Raw genomic sequence first — 17,097 nt, 5'->3', positions numbered from 1 at the left:
GCTACCGCTAAACCCTCCAGACGTGTTTCCAGGCCATTTCACGTCCCGTCCCCGCCGGTCATCAGGAGAGGCCGAGTACACGACAGAAATACCACCGGGAAGTAATTCGGAGATAATGACTTCACTGGCACCAAAGCCACTAATTCTCCACCATTTGAATGCAGAGGTTGCGATCCCTCAAGTCTAAAATGCGTTTCAGGTGCGGATCCAGGTGCGAATGCACCCGAGATGTGGCGAGGACACTTTTGAGGTGCTATCCGTGGGGGTTAGCGGTCGCAGTAGCAATAACTCAGCGTTTGAGACACACCCTCAGTGCAGACTACACAGGGGGAGGCGGGACGTCAGACTGTGGGCGGGGCTTGCTAGTAGTGTTGCTCTGTGATTGGTTGCCGCTTGCGTGTAACTTGATTGAGTGTCTGCAGCAGCCAATGAGGGACGTCTTCATTTCGGACGCGCCGCGGCACTTCCTCCAGGTAGAGAACAACAAAAAAACACACAACACAAACACGGGGTTGGAACCTGTTTCGGCGACAAGCAAGCGTTTGATTCGGTCTCATTTATCACCCGCCGTTTTCATCACAAACACCGGCAGCCCCGCCCGGCTTCCTACCTCTCGTAAAGTCCCTGAGTCCGCCCAGCGCACAGATCCTAAACGTTGAGGTTGTTCTCCTCCAACTTCTTGCTCTCCTCGGACGTCCCTTCCTCCTTCTCGTTGGTTTTCCATGTTCCTTGCCTGCGATGCAGAGACGCAGCTCAGCGGAGTAAACATGGAAGTCTCACCCCGGTTACCTCGTTTGTTCTATACCAGACATCCTCATATACGCATTTTTTCGCGGGCAATGTGGACAGAAGCGGTACTGCAGGTCAGGTTGCAAATCGCTCACCAGCCTCTCGTGGGGGGGTAATAAGAGAGTCTTAAATGATGGGTGTTTGTAGGGTGAATATTGATTATGTTATATAACATAATCCTGCATATATCATAAATAAAACCGTCAAAGAGTTCCGACTCAAGAGATATTTGCAACTGAGAGGCACGTTGTGCTGTGAAAATTCTCGCATATTGATCGTCAGTGGAGATCAAAGTCAGAGCCTTTCTTTCTTTGTTCGTGTACGGTTACTTTGCGTCGCGGAGATATTCATTACGGAGGATAATTGAGTACTGTGTGTTGGGTCTTCCTTTCTCAAATCAAATTTTCCAAAACGTATTTGAATAATTACAATGTCCTCACTTTCAATGGCCTGTATTGTGTATTGTGTGTGTGTGTATTGTGTGTGTGCGTGTGTGTGTGTGTGTGTTTGTGTGTGTGTGTGTGCGTGCGCGTGTGTGCGTGTTATTCAGAGTAACTGATTTCACTTCACTGCTTTGTTATTGTTGTAACCATAACCGAGTTGCACGAGCCTTGCATCGTGTTTCCATCGCGTTTGGTTATTGGAGCAATTTTGTTGCAAGAACCAAAAACTTTCAAGGCTGCACTAATTCCACTGAATTCATCGGTTCCAGACAGAACAGCAGCTCTGTGTTCATCAGCACAAGTTGCACTCTGAGGCCGACGACTATCGGTAGTGATGAGAGGCTCGACTCTCTTTGCAGATTCTGTTCTTGACAAGTCACTCGGGTAAAAAAAAAAAAGAGTCCTGCGTTTTTTCCCGACTCTTTGTTTGCTTCAGTTGTTTGTGCATTGTAAATGTGGACTTAGATGTAATCCTCGGTAATTATTTTCAGTGACTCCAGAATCTCGAGTCACTTCAGAGATCTGTCGGCTACGAACGAATCGTTTGCCTCACTATCAGGAGGCCATAATAATAATCACAGGTGTACTGTATGTGTTTATGACGTTCATGACACTGTGCTGTCACAACCACTGCACATCATTCTCCAATGAGCACTTGTCGAATGTATCTTCAGACCTGAACCTCCTGTCACCGGCAGACTCTCACACTCGTCCTTGCCGCCGCCGCCCACGGCAAAGTCAGAACCTTTTCTACGGTGGCGTTGGCAGATGGAACAGGTTCAACCGGTCTGCATTAAAATAATGACGAGCTGAGCGGACAAACACCTCACTGAGAGGGAAACAACAGGAGTCATTCTACAGGAATGACGTGCGCTCTGTCCGTTCGCTCATCCATGCAACGGCAACATCCACGGACAACGTTGACCATGGAGCGACAGATACATTCTATCCATCTATCATCAATCATCTAGTCATTTATCATCGATCAACTATCATTTATCCATCTGCCATCTATCTTTCCAGCTGTTATCTATCTATCTATCTATCTATCTATCTATCTATCTATCTATCTATCTATCTATCTATCTATCTATCTATCTATCTATCTATCTATCTATCTATCTATCTATCTATCTACCATCCATTCATTCATTTATATTCCACCTGGCGATGATAAAACCTGCTTCACCAGACAAAGCGTCTGCCGTGTGTGTGTGTGTGTGTGTGGGAGAGTGCGTCTTGTGTGTGTTGAACCTCGAGTTCTTCATGTAGAGCCAGTAGACGAGTCCCGCCACGGCGGCGGCGATGAGCAGCCCGGCCACGATGGCCACAATAAGTGTGGCCTGGTCCTGGTCATCCTCCCCGGCCCCTGCGACAGAACCCACAGCAGAGCGGGTCAGCACACACACACACACACACACACACACGTACACATAGCCTCTGTAGTCCTGTCTGCACAGTAATGAGCTCGGTCTTGAGGAAGTGACTATTTAAAGCCGTGTCCAAGAGGGTGAGTGTGCAGAGTTTATCGTGGAGTGTGTGCAGAGAGGATTTCAAATCAATTCTTGTACAAAATGGCCTAGAAAGTAATAAAAAAATGTCTGCAAATAAAAAAGAAAATGAAGAGAAAAAAAAACAACAATGAAACTAAAGCTTACCTTTTGGCTGTATTTCTTCCTTAAAAACTGAAATCAAACATAAAGGAAATTAGAAATAATGGATGAAATTAGGCATGAGAAAATAAACTCGAAGGCATAATGAGAGCGTAATGGCTCGACGTGCACATTGTGTGTCTGCCGGCGGTGAAGGCCTAGCGTGAGGAAAGACAAAAACAGAGTGGTGGAAAACAGAAAGAGACGCGGAATGCAAAAAATCTTTTAAGCTTTAAGGAGCGTTTTATTTCCCCTCCTGTCGGTGACGACAGGGAAGCAGCAGACAGCGACCGACCAGGGTGTTTTAGAGAGAGAGGGAGAGAGGGGGAGAGGGGGAGGGAGGGAGAGAGAGGGGACAAGACAAAAGGCGAGCCACCCAAGGGTGAAGAAGAGACAAAAGTCAAGGATTATCACAGAGAAAGGAGGAGTTGAAGGGGAGTGGGAGGGCAGCGGTGCCCTGACTTGGTGTAGGCTCCTGGGAGAGTTAAGTCTGTCTTTATTCACCTATTTTTTTTTCCCACTTTGATCTTTTTCATTCACGCCATGTACCTCTGCCCCCGCCTTCGATGCAGATCGTGAACGTGCTCGGCTCCATATTTCCCAGCTAGAGCTTCGGTATTCACGAACGTACCGCAGCTTCTGCTGCTGCGGCTTCTCACAAACGCCGTCCGTCGGGGCGGACGTTTAAGCCGTTGAAAAAAACATGTTAAACCTCCTTTTGAGGAGCAGCGAAAGTCACGGCCTTTATGTTGTACTGAAGACACAAGGGACTAATATTGTGACTATGTAATAACCAAAAAAAAAGCATTGCCGGCCTTTCAGACGTCAAAGTTATTATCAGACTGTGTATTCAAAAAGGTTTAAATTCGCTGCCGTTTTCAATATTCCTCCCCTCTCCACGACAGCATCGAAGCCTCGTAAGCGTCAGCCGGTGGAGCCGGTGAAAAGCCACGCCCCCCGCCGCCCCCGTCTGCTGCGCCGGCGCGCCCGCTGTGGTCCTGCCGTGACCCTGAAAGGAATGTCTTTTTGGGTGGGGGGAAGCCCACGTGAACACGGGGAGAACAGGCAGACTACACACAGAAGGTTCAAACCCAGAACCTTCTTGCTGTGAGGCCCCAGTTATAAGATAAGATAAGACCACACTTTATTTATCCCCGGAAGGAAATTCATAGTTTATAGCTGTTCTATAAAATGTTAATAATTAGAAAGGACAGGGAGCAACACTTGGCTCACGTAACCGCAAACATATCATTAGTAAAAAGGATTCTAGTGGTTGTGGAAGCTGGTTTCAACCAATGCTTCATCGCCCCCGCCCCAGCGCCCGCCCCCACCCAGCGCCCACCCCCGCCAGACTTACGGGAGAAGACGTCGATGGTCCTCATGTCTCCGCCCAGCTCGTTGCTGACGCTGCAGGTGACGGTCAGATTGGCCACCGGCACCACGTGGATACTGTGGGTGGCCCTGCCGTTGACGTAGGACGTCTCCTCCTGCAGACGTACGGACAGATAGACGGAAGGATGGATGGATGGATGGATAGAGTCACTTTATTCATCCCTGGAGGGAAACTGCAGTGTCATAGCAGCCCACATCAATAGAACAAAAATATAGAAAGAAATGGCGACGCACAATACTCTTGAAGAGGACGGTAAAGTGTAAAGATATACAATAAACCTAAGAATCAACAGGAAAGTCCAAACAATGTGCTGATATGCAACAAACCAGTTGATAAACAATGAATATAAAACTGTAAAGTAACTCAAAAACTAAAACGATAAAAATGACCTAAAAAGAAAAAGAGGAAGAACTGTCAATGTACTCTACAAAAACCTGAAAAAAAAAAAGGAGAAAAGTCCAGCTTTAAGTTCTCGGTTCTAATTTCCATCCCGGGGTGCGTTCCGAGTATTGCACTGTGACGACTGGCAGACGGCCTCCGTGTGCGGCAGATAATGGCAGCAAAATATTGCAAATGTCAACATGAGACGGGAGCGCTGAACCCGGCTGATCCGCTGTCGTTCCACCTGTCAGCGGGGAGCTGACGGGTGGAACGACGAGGCAAAACTGCAAAACCCATTTTTCAAAAGATTGAGTTTTGCATGAAAACTGAGAATGAGTGAACGGCATTTTCTGCCTCAGACAATCGGCTTACATCTGTGCTCGGAGTGTTGGGGTCGGACAAAGTCGATGTGTCCCCAACTCTCTGGGTCAATGTGGGACGAGGGGAAAAATTTCAAGAATTTAACTGTCTGTCTATCTATCTATCCATCTATCTATCTATCTATCTATCTATCTATCTATCTATCTATCTATCTATCTATCTATCTATCTATCTATCTATCTATCTATCTATCTATCTATCTATCTATCTATCTACCTACAGTATCTATCTATGTGTTGCCCCTACATGTGTGGTGTTGACACTCCACTGGAAGCTCGGCTCGGGGACGCCCAGGGCTTCGCAGATCAGAACCTTGTGCTTGTCGTCTGCAGCACGCTGTTTGATCAGGCTGGTGATGACCGGCGTCCCTGCAGGAAAACCACCGCATGTCAGTATACTGGACACATGCACACACGCACGCACGCACGCACGCACGCACGCACGCACGCACGCACGCACGCGCGCGCAAACACACACACACACACACACACACACACACATGGCGCTCACCTTCCACCACCAGTTGGAAGGACTGGCTGCGCCTCAGGCCGCCCGTGGTGACCTCGCAGGTGTAGAAGCCTGCGTCGGTGTACTTCAGCGGGCCAAAGGCGGGAGCTTTGATGGCTTTACCGTCCTAAAGATCCAAAAAAGGGCAATATTGACAAGAACTAATGATACGTAGCTATTTCAGGTCCATCAACAGGTCCGCTGTTAATTGGTTGACCGGTTATCAGTTAAAGTTAATCCAAGTCTGTTTATCAGGTTAAGTAGATTTCGGTAAACAAGGAACTTGTCTTCTTCTTCTTTCGTATATCATCAGATGGCCAACTCAGTGTCATATAGCCACGCCCTCGTCTCCAGTCCTAGGTCAAAAAGGCCAGCTTCTGAGGGTGGGCTGTATAGGGGGCAGCTGGTGATTATGTGCTCGGCAGTCTGTTCAGGTTCGCCACACTCGCATGACGCACTGTCGGATAGGCCCCACTTCTTTAGAGAGGACTTGAAGCGCCCGACGCCAGTACGCAGGCGGTTCAGCGAGGTCCATAGGTGGCGTGGCATGTCTTCTCCTTTTACACCTCCTCCTGGGTCCCGGATGTATCGTTGGATGCGGGAGGGCGCAGCTGACTCCCACGATTGTCTCCAGGATGCTGCCAGCCAGGCGTCCTTGGACAAGTCGTCAGGGATCGACTGTAGCATCTCTTGTGCTGCCTTGTTGTAGGGATGGCGAGACTTGAGCCTGCATGGTGGTGCCGGTGTTGTTGTGGCTTTGTGTAGGATGTGCCAGTCGTTCTTCTGGGCTTTCCTTGCCAGGGCGAGGGTAGCTGCTTCCCGTCGGAGACTGGGTGGGGCGATACCAGCTAGGACTGGCAGGTAGGACACAGGGGTGGGTTTCAGACAACCAGTTACTATCCGGAGGGCGCTGTTGATGACAGTATCCACCTTGTTCGCATGTGGACTTCTGCTCCAGGCAGGGGCACAGTATTCCGCTACGGGTAGGACCAGGGCTTGCGTGGATATGCGTAGGGTCTGGGGGGAAGCTCCCCAAGTCGAGCCTGCAAGGCGGCGGATGAGCGAGACCCTTGCGGTTGTCTTGGCCTTCACTTCATCCAGGTGCTGCTTGTAGGACAGCGTCCGGTCCAAGCATACGCCGAGGTACTTGGGGGCTTGCTGGAACTCCAGGCGGATGTTGCCAACATGCACGTCCAGTTCCCTTCTTGCCTCCCGGTTGTAGAGGTGGTAAGCTGCAGACACTGTTTTGCCCATGCTGAGCTGAAGGTGCCACTTCTGGAGGTAGTCTGCCAGGATGCCCATGTCTCGGTTGAGGCCTTCTTCCATAGTGTTCCATGTTGGGCATCGAAGCATGATGGCCAGGTCGTCCGCATAGCCGTACTTCTTGGATGTTGTGTCTGGCAGGTCGTGAATATAGATGTTAAATAACATTGGTGAGAGGACAGAGCCTTGCGGGACACCGTTCTTCAGCCTTCTGAGCCTGCTGGTCTGGCCATCGCTGGTTTGTAGGATGAAGCTATGGTTAGATAGCATCTCCATAATAAATCTCACCATGTGCCGGTCCGGGATTGTTCTCAACAGTTTCAGGTGTAGTCCACGGTGCCACACGGTGTCATAAGCGGCTGTCAGGTCCAGGAATACTACTCCAGCTTTCTCATTATCTTGGAAGCTGTCCTCGATGTCCTGGGTGAGTAGCGTTACCTGGTCCACCGTTGACCTGCCTCTGCGGAAGCCGGCTTGTTCCGGTGGGAGTTGAGGGTCCACCACTGGCTCAATGCGGCTGTGGATCAGCCTCTCCAGAATCTTGTACGGGACACAGAGCAGGGATATGGGCCTGTAGGACTTCGGGTCTTCGGCGGGTTTGTTCGGCTTTGGCAAGGCTATGATGGAAGCACGGCGCCAGGTCTTCGGGAGCTTGGACCTCCGGAAGCATGATGAGAAGAATGTGCGTAGCCATTGAGATGTTCTTTCACTTTGGTGCATAACAAACTCTGGGTGGATATTGTCTCGACCTGGTGATTTGCCCAGCTTCAGTTTTTTAATTGCTGCCTTTAGCTCGGCTGCTGTGAAGTCTCCTGAGAGATTAGCATCAGCGCTGGCTGCTCTGGAGAGGGATGATACCTCACACGATGTCAGTCGTGCGAAGTTTTTGTCCGCATCAGGGAAGCGACCATTTTTCAGGAGCTGGGAAGCAATAGCATCTGCAGTCACTGGACACCTACGAGGTGTTGTTTTTCTCCCTGAGAGCAAGTTGATGGTCTGCCACGCCTTCCGGCTGGAGTGGGTGAAGTCGATGGATTCCGCTACTTCCGTCCACCTAGCCCTTCGGGTGTCATCCAGCTTCTGCAGTAGGGTTGTTGCTGTTGCGTCCATTTCTTCCCTGGTGATCGCCTGCTGGTGTTGGCGCAACAGGCAGCTGCACTCCTCATCCCAGCCCGGGATATAGTTTTTATTGTAGCCACGTGGGATGTTGTGCTTTGCTGCCCTTAGGAGGACTTCACAGTAGGCAATGTATGCAGCATCCACGTCTTCTGCTTCTGGGTCCATGAGACCAGCAGTTCTTCTTTCTGTTTCCACCGTAAACGACTGCCAGTTCGCCTTCCTGAAGTTCCATCTCCTGACCGGTTTGCCAGCTACCGGCTGTACTAGGGATGGTACTTTGATGATGGATGGCCGGTGGTGTGAGCGAGGGAGCCTGTCCAAGACACGTCTCTCCGGTTTCAGGTCGTTACTGCGGCATATGACGAAGGCCAGATCTGGGTTGGTATAAGAGTTCCAACGTGCAGAGCAGAAGCTTGGGGGCTCCTTTGGGTCGTACAGCAGTAGTGCCTCAATGTTAGAGGCCCACTCACTCAGTGCTTCTCCATCCTGTGATGTGTGTTGGTAACCCCAATCCGTATGTTGGCAGTTGAAGTCACCTGCATAGATGGCAGGAGCAGTCACGGATGGAAGTGATGATGCAGTCAGCGCTGTTGGTGGGGGCTTATATACGTTCACGACAGATGTTTCTTGGATTTTAGTGGCCAGCCACTCGATGTTGCAGCCAGGTGGAGATTGGCTGGTGGCTGCCCAGCTCAAACCATCTCGGACGAAGGTTGCCATTCCATGCTTCTTGCTGTGGATGGATCCAGCGAGGGAGAACCCAGGAAGCTTGAGGTTTTCATCTGACACCCAGTGTGTCTCTTGCAGGAGGACCGCTGCCACTTTGTTGGAATCGGCGAGATGCCTGATGACTTCGAGTTTTGCGATGGTAAGGCCCTCGACATTGAGTTGGAGCACCGGCAGACCTTGGTTTTCGACGGTGGGGGTGTCCGCCCGTCCTAAAGAGGATGTTCTCTGCCTTGGTTTTGGCATTGGCTTGTACCTTTGTCTGCCAGCTCGATGATTCTTTGGCGACATTAGTTTCGTGAGTTGGTCTTGCACCATTTCTCACTACTCACAGGAGAGGCCTCGTGAAGGCTGTCGTCTTCTCCCCCCTTGAACTTGTCTTAGTGGTAGATGATGCATTGAAGTGCAAACAGACCCTAACCTTAGCATTGAAAAATAAGGCTTTACAGTCTAAAGAAAAAAAACATACAATGCATACAGAATATACTAAATGTGCTGTATGCACCATATACAGATACAATACAAAAAAGAAAATGTAACTGTTAAAGCAGCACTATGCAACTTTTTTGGCAGATTGGCTCGCACGTGCGAGTCAGATGATGACACAAATCCTGTGGTGCAATTTAAGTGCGGGTGTCGGAAGCACCAATGGCCCGTCTCATCTTCGTTTTGTATGAGCGTTATTACCGGACATTTTGACCGACAAGTTTATAATTTTTTTTTTTTTTTTTTTTTTTTTTTATACATTTTCCCGGGCAAAAAAAAAAGGTAATTACCGGAGCCAAACTTCAAGAAATTGACGTATTGACGTAGTGCCGTAAAGCGTAGCGCACGATTTTAAAGAGGTGCCATTCTCCATATTACAAGTCAGTGTACCATCAAAATGATTCTGAAGCTATTATCTGAAGGTAAAAAGGTTACATAGTGTTGCTTTAAATGTAAAAGTATGATATCAGATAAAGTCCCATCTAACAGTTCAGATATTATGATGTATGAAGTGCATCACGAAACAATGACATCTTAAGGTCATGACGATGGTGATCATTTATCACCAAACCATATCCGTAGAGTATATTGACGCCCACCACCACTCTAACCTTGGTCCAGAGGACTTGGGCGTCGCCCGAGGCGTTCTTTTCCATCTTCACCACCACGGTCTCCCCCACCTTCTTCAGCAGCGTCCCCGTGGGACTCAGGCTCAGGTCCAGGTCTACGAAAAGAGAAATAGAAAACAGAGCTCCCACTAACTGACTTCCACAATGTGAATCTGTTGATACAGAGGTGTATTTTTAATGTTAAGGGTTGAATGTTATTGCCATTGTGTTTACTTTTCATTTTATTTTAAATGTCAATTTTTAGGTTTATTCTTAAATAAATATATTTTTTAATTCCAGGTGATATTTGTTGTTTATCATTAGGTTTAGTGTATATTGCTGTGTTTTGTTGTGTATAGTTTACTGTTAGGTTTATTACTTATTTTCCCATTTTTCCATATTGCCATTTAATTTATTTGCTTTTTAATTCCATTGCTTTATTATTATTATAAATATTGCCAATATTTGATGTGAGCTGCTGTGACACTGTAATTTCCCCGCGGGAATGAATAAAAGTGATCTAATATATTTGTCCTTCCAGTCGGAAGTAGAAGCTCTGGAGGTTTCTAGAACTTCTAGAAAGCACCCCAGCACCACCCCGCTGCCCTGATGTGACCTTGTTTCATCGTTACTCGGGACCTCCGACCGGACCAGCCAGCTGTTAAGCCGGATGGTTAAGGACACACACACACACACACACACGCATGCACGCACACAGACACAGACACAGACACACACACACACACACACACACACACACACACACACACACACACACACACACACACACTTGAAAAATATCTCACCCAACTTTCTAATCCAGTAAGCTATAGCGTCTCATCCCTCTTGTCGCTCTCAAACTTAATTTAAACGCGGAGAACGCAGAGAGAAAAGGGCGGAAAAGGAAGCAGCAAATGACAGGCGTGCGGTGTTTAAGATATGCAAAGTGTGGCGGAGCTTTGGGATCCAGGGGAGGGGTGGGCAGAGGAGGGGGGCACAGAAGTTATATTTTATTACAGAGGCAGCTCCCCGCTTGATGTGGAGCCTCCAAAACGTTCACCTGGGAGGAAGGGAGTAATTACTTGCGGGAGCTCTGGGCGGGTGGGGTTAGCGGCAAGGGAAGGGGCGGGGGGGCGGCTTATCAGGCAGGAGCTGAGCTCTTCTTCCTCGCCCACCCAAATACGCTTTTGTCACTTTTTCTTGCTTCTGCCGTGGATGTCAGATTTTTCTAATTAATTCTCCATCCTCCCCTCGTCCCCCTCCCTCTCTCTCCTCGCTCTGCCTCCCTGCCAGTGCCGGGGCCATGCAAGTTTTTAAATTTGATTACCGCCGCCTCTCCCCGTGACTCGGTTTACAGTGAATCAGGGAATAAAGGTGCCTTGTAACCCAGAAGAAAGTGCGTAAATATTGTCGGGGAAGACGGAGTGTGTGTGTGTGTGTGTGTGTGTGTGTGTGTGTGTGTGTGTGTGTGTGTGTGTGTGTGTGTGTGTGTGTGTGTGTGTGTGTGTGTGTGTGTGTGTGTGTGTGTGTGTGTGTGTGTGTATATGTGTGTATTGCGGTTTGTTTGCTCGCTTGCGAAAAGGTAAACTCGGGACAGGGAGGTTTTGTTCTTTTTGATGCCTCGGCGTGTGATGCTTCCTGGCCTCCTCAATGACTCCTCAGTGCTGCAGCTTTTTTTTTTTTCCCCGTTGCTGTTTTGTTTTTTTCTTATGTCTTGCATCTCATGTTTGCTCTTTACTGTTTAGTTTCGTGTTTTAGGATTATTGTCATCACTCTGTTTTACTGCTTAAATTCCTCAGGTTTAAAAGTATCTATCCATTTATCCATCTATCCATCTCCCTATCTATCTTAATTTTAATATTGTTCGTTGTTTACTTTTTCACTGTTTACTCCATGTTGTTTATTATTATTATTATTATTATTATTATTATAATAATATAATAATAATAATAATATTATTGTTAGTAATAGTAGTAGTATTATTATTATTACCAACAACTAATTTATCAGGGATGCAAAAATATGTCATAATGAATAACAAGGAATAATGATGATGACGACTCCTGAATCCGACAGCAACGTAAATTGACGTTCCAATTTCATTTCAAATTTGGGACAGTCATATTCAGTACGCGTCACTGTACTCTGTATCGCCAGAACTCCAACACTGAGCACTTGTACTCGGTCCAAGACCAACAAAAGGGGAGTCCCTCCACTGTTATCATCCTCATGGTTGAATGCTCACAGCTGACACCGATCCTCAGCGAGGCCTCCATCTTCTCGTCGTCGGCCAACGAGCAGCCGTAGTCGCCGTCTGCGTCTCGTGTGACGTCGGCCAGGGTGTACGCGTCAGAGTCTTCCACCAGGACTTTGCGGCCCTGGATGGAGTGATGAGAGAAGGAGGGTGAGGACAAACTGTCAAACTGAAATGAGGAGAGGAGGAGAGGAGGAGAGGGGAGAGGAGGAGAGGAGGAGAGGAGGAGAGGAGAGGAGGGGAGGGGAGGGGAGGGGAGGAGAGGAGAGGAGTGATGGAGAGTAGGGTGAGGGGAAGAGAGGAGAGATGGAGAGGAGAGGAGAGATGGAGAGGAGGGAAGGAGAGGAGAGGGGAGGAGGAGAAGGGCGGTTGAGAAGGGACTGGATCAGGCAGGGTGAGGGACGAGAGGGGGCGCGAGACGAGGCGAGAGGGGGAGCCGAGGAGAGGAGGCAGGGGAAGAGACGTAGAGTAACAGCAAAGCGAGCGAGGAGAAGGCGATGAGTGGACGGCAAATTGTGGAGAACATTCCCTGCCGATAGTTGGAGATGAGTCTCGCTTCTTAAGAGGCAGCAGGGAGTTTTAAAACACACCAACACAACCTCAATACCTTGAGGTGGAAGAGGAACCTGCTGGGTGGGGGGCTGCCATCGGCATGGCACTTCAGCGTCACGTTGTCCCCCTCCACGATGGGACCCTTGGACAACAACTGGATGTTCAGCTTCTCTGTCGGATCTGAGAGAGAGAGAGAGAGAGAGAGAGAGAGAGAGAGAGAGAGAGAGAGAGAGAGAGAGAGAGAGAGAGAGAGAGAGAGAGAGAGAGAGAGAGAGAGAGAGAGAGAGAGAGAGAGAGAGAGAGAGAGAGAGAGAGAGAGAGAGAGAGAGAGAGAGAGAGAGAGAGAGAGAGAGGAGAGAGAGAGAGAGAGAGAGAGTTATAGAACAGGGAAGAACAAGACGGAGCGATCAATAGATAAATTCGGAGAAACGGGATGTGATAGCGATTCAGTCATACTTGTGAGATTAAATTAATGTCAATTTAAATATTCCCTGCAGTGGAGAAACGGCTAGTGCTGAGGTAAAATCCAAGCCTAAATTGAAAATAGGGCTGAGACGTGCAGAAGGTGTAAATACATCATCACAACCTCATGACTCTTATTGAATTGGAGGGCACAGGATGAATGCAACGTGTACATTCAGACGTCAATTTTAAGTCCCTCCTGTTCAGTTCAGGTTTGGGAGCAGAGACCACGCCCAAACCACACCTAGTTCCAATCAACTTTACATACATACACCCAGCAGATCCACTCTCCCAGCTCCCTCGCTCCCTTTTTCCATCCCTTTTGGAACCACCGGCGGGATCCGAAGGCGTGGCTGAGGCCTGATGCCCTCAAGACTCCTTCCCCTGTGCCGAGTCAAGGCCCCTGGTGTTCCATCCTTCACTAAGCTCACCACCCATCATCTCACCCATCTGCACGTCCAAGCACCAACCGTCCAACATCACACCCTCACCAGCTCTTTTCTCATCCACCCTCACCATCATCTCAAAATCTTCTATCACTCAGAATTTCGCATAATTATCTTCAGTCAATTACAACTCGATCTCACTATTGAAAGCACCATCACGTTTACAAATAATGTGAACGAGGTGGAGAGTTATCTGTTGCCATCACGGGATCCCATGCACGGATAAAGGGCGGTAACATCAATGCCATTCAGCACAAGAGCAGGGAACACGGCAGCCCTCCGCCGCGGTCAAAAGAAATTGTCCCCATCATCAATAAACACTGCAATGCACCTGACTTATGCAAACTAAAAGCCATGTTTAATATATTTTTCTCACTCGCTTGGAGATTTTGCCTCTAACCTTGTTGCTACTTGGACCGATCCATCTCTGACAACCAGCGCCACCCTCCAAACAAGCTAGATGGCAGGTTGTGAATGGAAAAAACGCCGGAGAATACTGAAGCAGCTGGAACTCTTCCCAGAATTGTAAGACTGGGGAGTCTGCCGCCGTGCTATTACGCCGCTCCCCGGCTGGACTCTCTTGTGGTCTTGTCTGTTATTTTCATGCCATTTCATTCCGTCCGTCTCCTTTATTTTTTATTTATATATATATATATATATATATATATATATATATATATATATATATATATATATATATATATATATATTTATTTATTTTTCACAAAATGGGGCTTGTCAGACTCAGTAATTACGTCCATCGTTAATAATGCTCTCAGCATTATTACTGCTCAGGCACTTAGCTGTTGCACGGAATGGGCTTTCTGAAAACAGTGCCTGCAGGTCAGCACAGTGTGAGGTCTGTTGTCGGGCGGTGTTTGGTTCAATTGTGTCTCGTCAATATGTGTCCTGCAGCGGTGTCACAGAGTAAAGTGTTGCAACACTCGGAATGTCTTCAGACTGCGGGTAAGACGGGGGAACAACAGAAAAGTTGTTTTTGGACACAGATCTCAAGGCAGCGAGTCAGGTCTTAGATCTGACCAGTATTTTGAAAGAGGCTGCTGTTTAATCAATACTTGAAAGGGGGTGTAGCGCAATCGAGCGGTGGGTTTGGCAAGGCCGAGAGTAATGCCCGAACCAGAAAAGAACTTGGCTGCGTTGCAAGCGGTGTATTTCGGAATTATTCATGGTTATGGGTGACATTAAACAACAAAAGAATGAATCTGACACCAAATAAAAACAAGAAAACACTCTCAGGGATATATCGGGAACAAGTTTGTTTACTGGAAGCCTCCGCCGCCGTACAGCGTTTCTCTATTGCGTGTAAGATTGAGCTTTTAAGTGAATAAGAGCAAGGAAAGCTGAATGTTAGTGTTGTGACTGAGCGGGATCTTTTTGTCATATTAAGATCTGGAGGCATTAATCCAAAGTGCAAGTCCCTCTCTCTAGGAGACTTCTTTTGTTCCATTTATGAACATTAATAGAGGGTGACGAGGTGTTTGCGTCACTCGGCCTCACCTGTTTAATTCCATTCTGCCGTTTCCACACCAACGCGTAGGCTCGCTTTTTCTCATCCCACATGGCCCTCCTGTCTAAAACATGAACCAGGAGAGCTGCAGAGCCACAGCAGGGATATGAACTCACAGTGAACGGGAAAGATCTGAGGCGCTGACGTCTGCGCGGCCAGTGGGTGAGTTGCCGAGCAGGTGAAGGCAGCTCCGACGTCCTCCTTGGTGGCGGTGTAGTGGAGGGTGGAGTACGTATTGGACAGGCCCTCGACAGGCTCCATCTTCACACTGGAAGTGACCACCACGGCTGCAAGACGAGGGGGGGGGGGCAGAAAAAAAGAAGAGGGGTGTGAAACGTCCTTGTAAGTGAAGCAATGTGTTTTGCCTCTCACTCCGTCTTCTGTAGCGTATTAAAATACTGAAAACATACATATATTTAAACAGATTTGACTTATAGTAGTAATTAAGTAAGATATTCCCGAAGTGTTAGACTCAATATTTTCTTAATCTTACTCAAGTTGTAATATGGAGAATGCTTGAGTGAATTTTTTTAGTAGTAGTACTATAGTACTTAATACTTAGTACTTAGTACTTAATAGTAATAGTACTTTTAGTTATTATATAATTTACTTTTACTGAAGGTACTCTTACTTACAGCATAATTTTGGAGTACTGTAGCCACTTCTGGCTGTTACCTTTCAAACACTACGAAGTGGTCCTCGAATTATGTGCTTACTGACGCTATCAAAAACTACTATGAAGGAATTTAGGCATATTTGTGTCAAAATACTATCATAACTATCAAAGAAAACTAGAAAATATATAAATTTTAATTTTGTTATTTACTTAGTTCGTTCATTTTCAAAGGCAATGATTTGTCGTTTTATTTTGGAAATTGCTGTTGAATAAGGTGAGGTGGTTTTCAGAGCCAAACACCACCCATCCCAGCACATCTGCGTCATGGAATATGCATAAATATAACGTGCGCATAACTTTCGCCTGCATCAAACCCAAACAAATGAAAGGTTTAAGATCAAGGTTATGATAATAAGGAGGAAGTGGTTGTTGTTGCTGTCAACAGAATCCACGTAGTTGCAAGGGAGTAGTAACAACAATAACAATGTTGGAGAAACGAAGCGGGGCAAGAAAACAGCACAATTAAAGTGAAGTAAACATTATTATGCAGAATACAGAATACAGAATATGAGTGCACTAAAAAGCAAAGCCATCTTAAAACAAAGCGGAACCGGTGGCTGCTAGGACTCATTTTAATCTGGCTACATCAAAGTAAAGTACGATTCAAAAGAGTGATCTATTCCATCTGATGTCTTACAGGAAAACACTTCAAACTACAGGGAAAACAAAAAACCCCCGTCTGCTTCTGGGTGTGTCAGCAGGCGGTATGTGATACTGTACCTTTCCCGTCTGGCACCAGAAGCTGCCCATTCTTTTCCCACGTTACCTCCGCGGGGGGGTTGGAGTCTTTTGCAACACATGTGCCCAACTGGATGGATAAGAAAAAAAAACAAACGAAGGCAAGCGCTGTAAGTACAAACCAGTTGTAAGAGCTCGGTTCTATTGGGACGACTGCGTTTGGTGTTGGGGCGTCAAGGTGCGGAGGTAGCAGAATGATCAAGTGCGTCGAGATCGAGATTAACACCAGCGTCACACCCCGAGCATTCCGCTTTGCCGACTCGCCGTATCCCGTGTTTTGTATCCGCCCGCCGCCGAGTGGATCCCACGCATCAGAACGCCGTCGACTCGTTGCTTATGTGGACCGTGTCGGGGAGGTTAATCATTACCAAGGTCTACGGGCCCCGCGCCGGAGACCGGAGGTGACAACGCGGCTTAATGACTAACAAGAGTGTTTGCCCTCGGCTGAAGCCTGAGCAGAGGACGGCCTTCGGTTCTTCACTTCAGAAAATAACCCGGTGGTTACCGGATTATTTTCTTCCAGAGCTTCCGTCCTGGTTCAGGTTTACACAGCTGCCTCTGATTCATACCTGCTACTGGAACCTCATTTGATATATTCCATCCAGGGATTTGACAAGATGACCTTCTCTTTATATTCAACCTTTTCACTCTCAAACACCATCAGTCAGTCAGGGTCTAAAGATGCATCAAACA

At 47.6% G+C, this 17,097-nt stretch overlaps 1 protein-coding gene across 1 annotated transcript in view; it reads right to left on the bottom strand.

Annotated features, from left to right (window-relative positions):
- Positions 1 to 290: 290 nt before the first annotated feature.
- LOC307239870 (CD166 antigen homolog) overlaps positions 291 to 17,097 on the bottom strand; it is a gene marked incomplete at its 5' end in the record, with an annotated part of 46,781 nt that continues 29,974 nt past the window's right edge. Inside the window, 13 exons of the mRNA XM_080013449.1 lie at positions 291 to 467; positions 611 to 733; positions 2,487 to 2,601; positions 2,891 to 2,917; positions 4,242 to 4,371; positions 5,031 to 5,081; positions 5,286 to 5,407; positions 5,550 to 5,673; positions 9,752 to 9,864; positions 11,994 to 12,171; positions 12,610 to 12,734; positions 15,107 to 15,277; positions 16,387 to 16,474. Coding sequence (XP_079869575.1) covers positions 649 to 733; positions 2,487 to 2,601; positions 2,891 to 2,917; positions 4,242 to 4,371; positions 5,031 to 5,081; positions 5,286 to 5,407; positions 5,550 to 5,673; positions 9,752 to 9,864; positions 11,994 to 12,171; positions 12,610 to 12,734; positions 15,107 to 15,277; positions 16,387 to 16,474 — 1,329 coding nt within the window. The 3' untranslated portion in view covers positions 291 to 467; positions 611 to 648. The remainder of the gene's footprint in view (positions 468 to 610; positions 734 to 2,486; positions 2,602 to 2,890; positions 2,918 to 4,241; positions 4,372 to 5,030; positions 5,082 to 5,285; positions 5,408 to 5,549; positions 5,674 to 9,751; positions 9,865 to 11,993; positions 12,172 to 12,609; positions 12,735 to 15,106; positions 15,278 to 16,386; positions 16,475 to 17,097) is intronic.

This window comes from Zeus faber (genome assembly GCF_960531495.2).
Source record: "Zeus faber genome assembly, chromosome: 14".
In the NCBI taxonomy this organism is placed as follows: Eukaryota; Metazoa; Chordata; class Actinopteri; order Zeiformes; family Zeidae; genus Zeus; species Zeus faber.
Note: the sequence above shows the minus strand (reverse complement) of the source record. Positions and strands in the feature narration are given on the sequence as shown.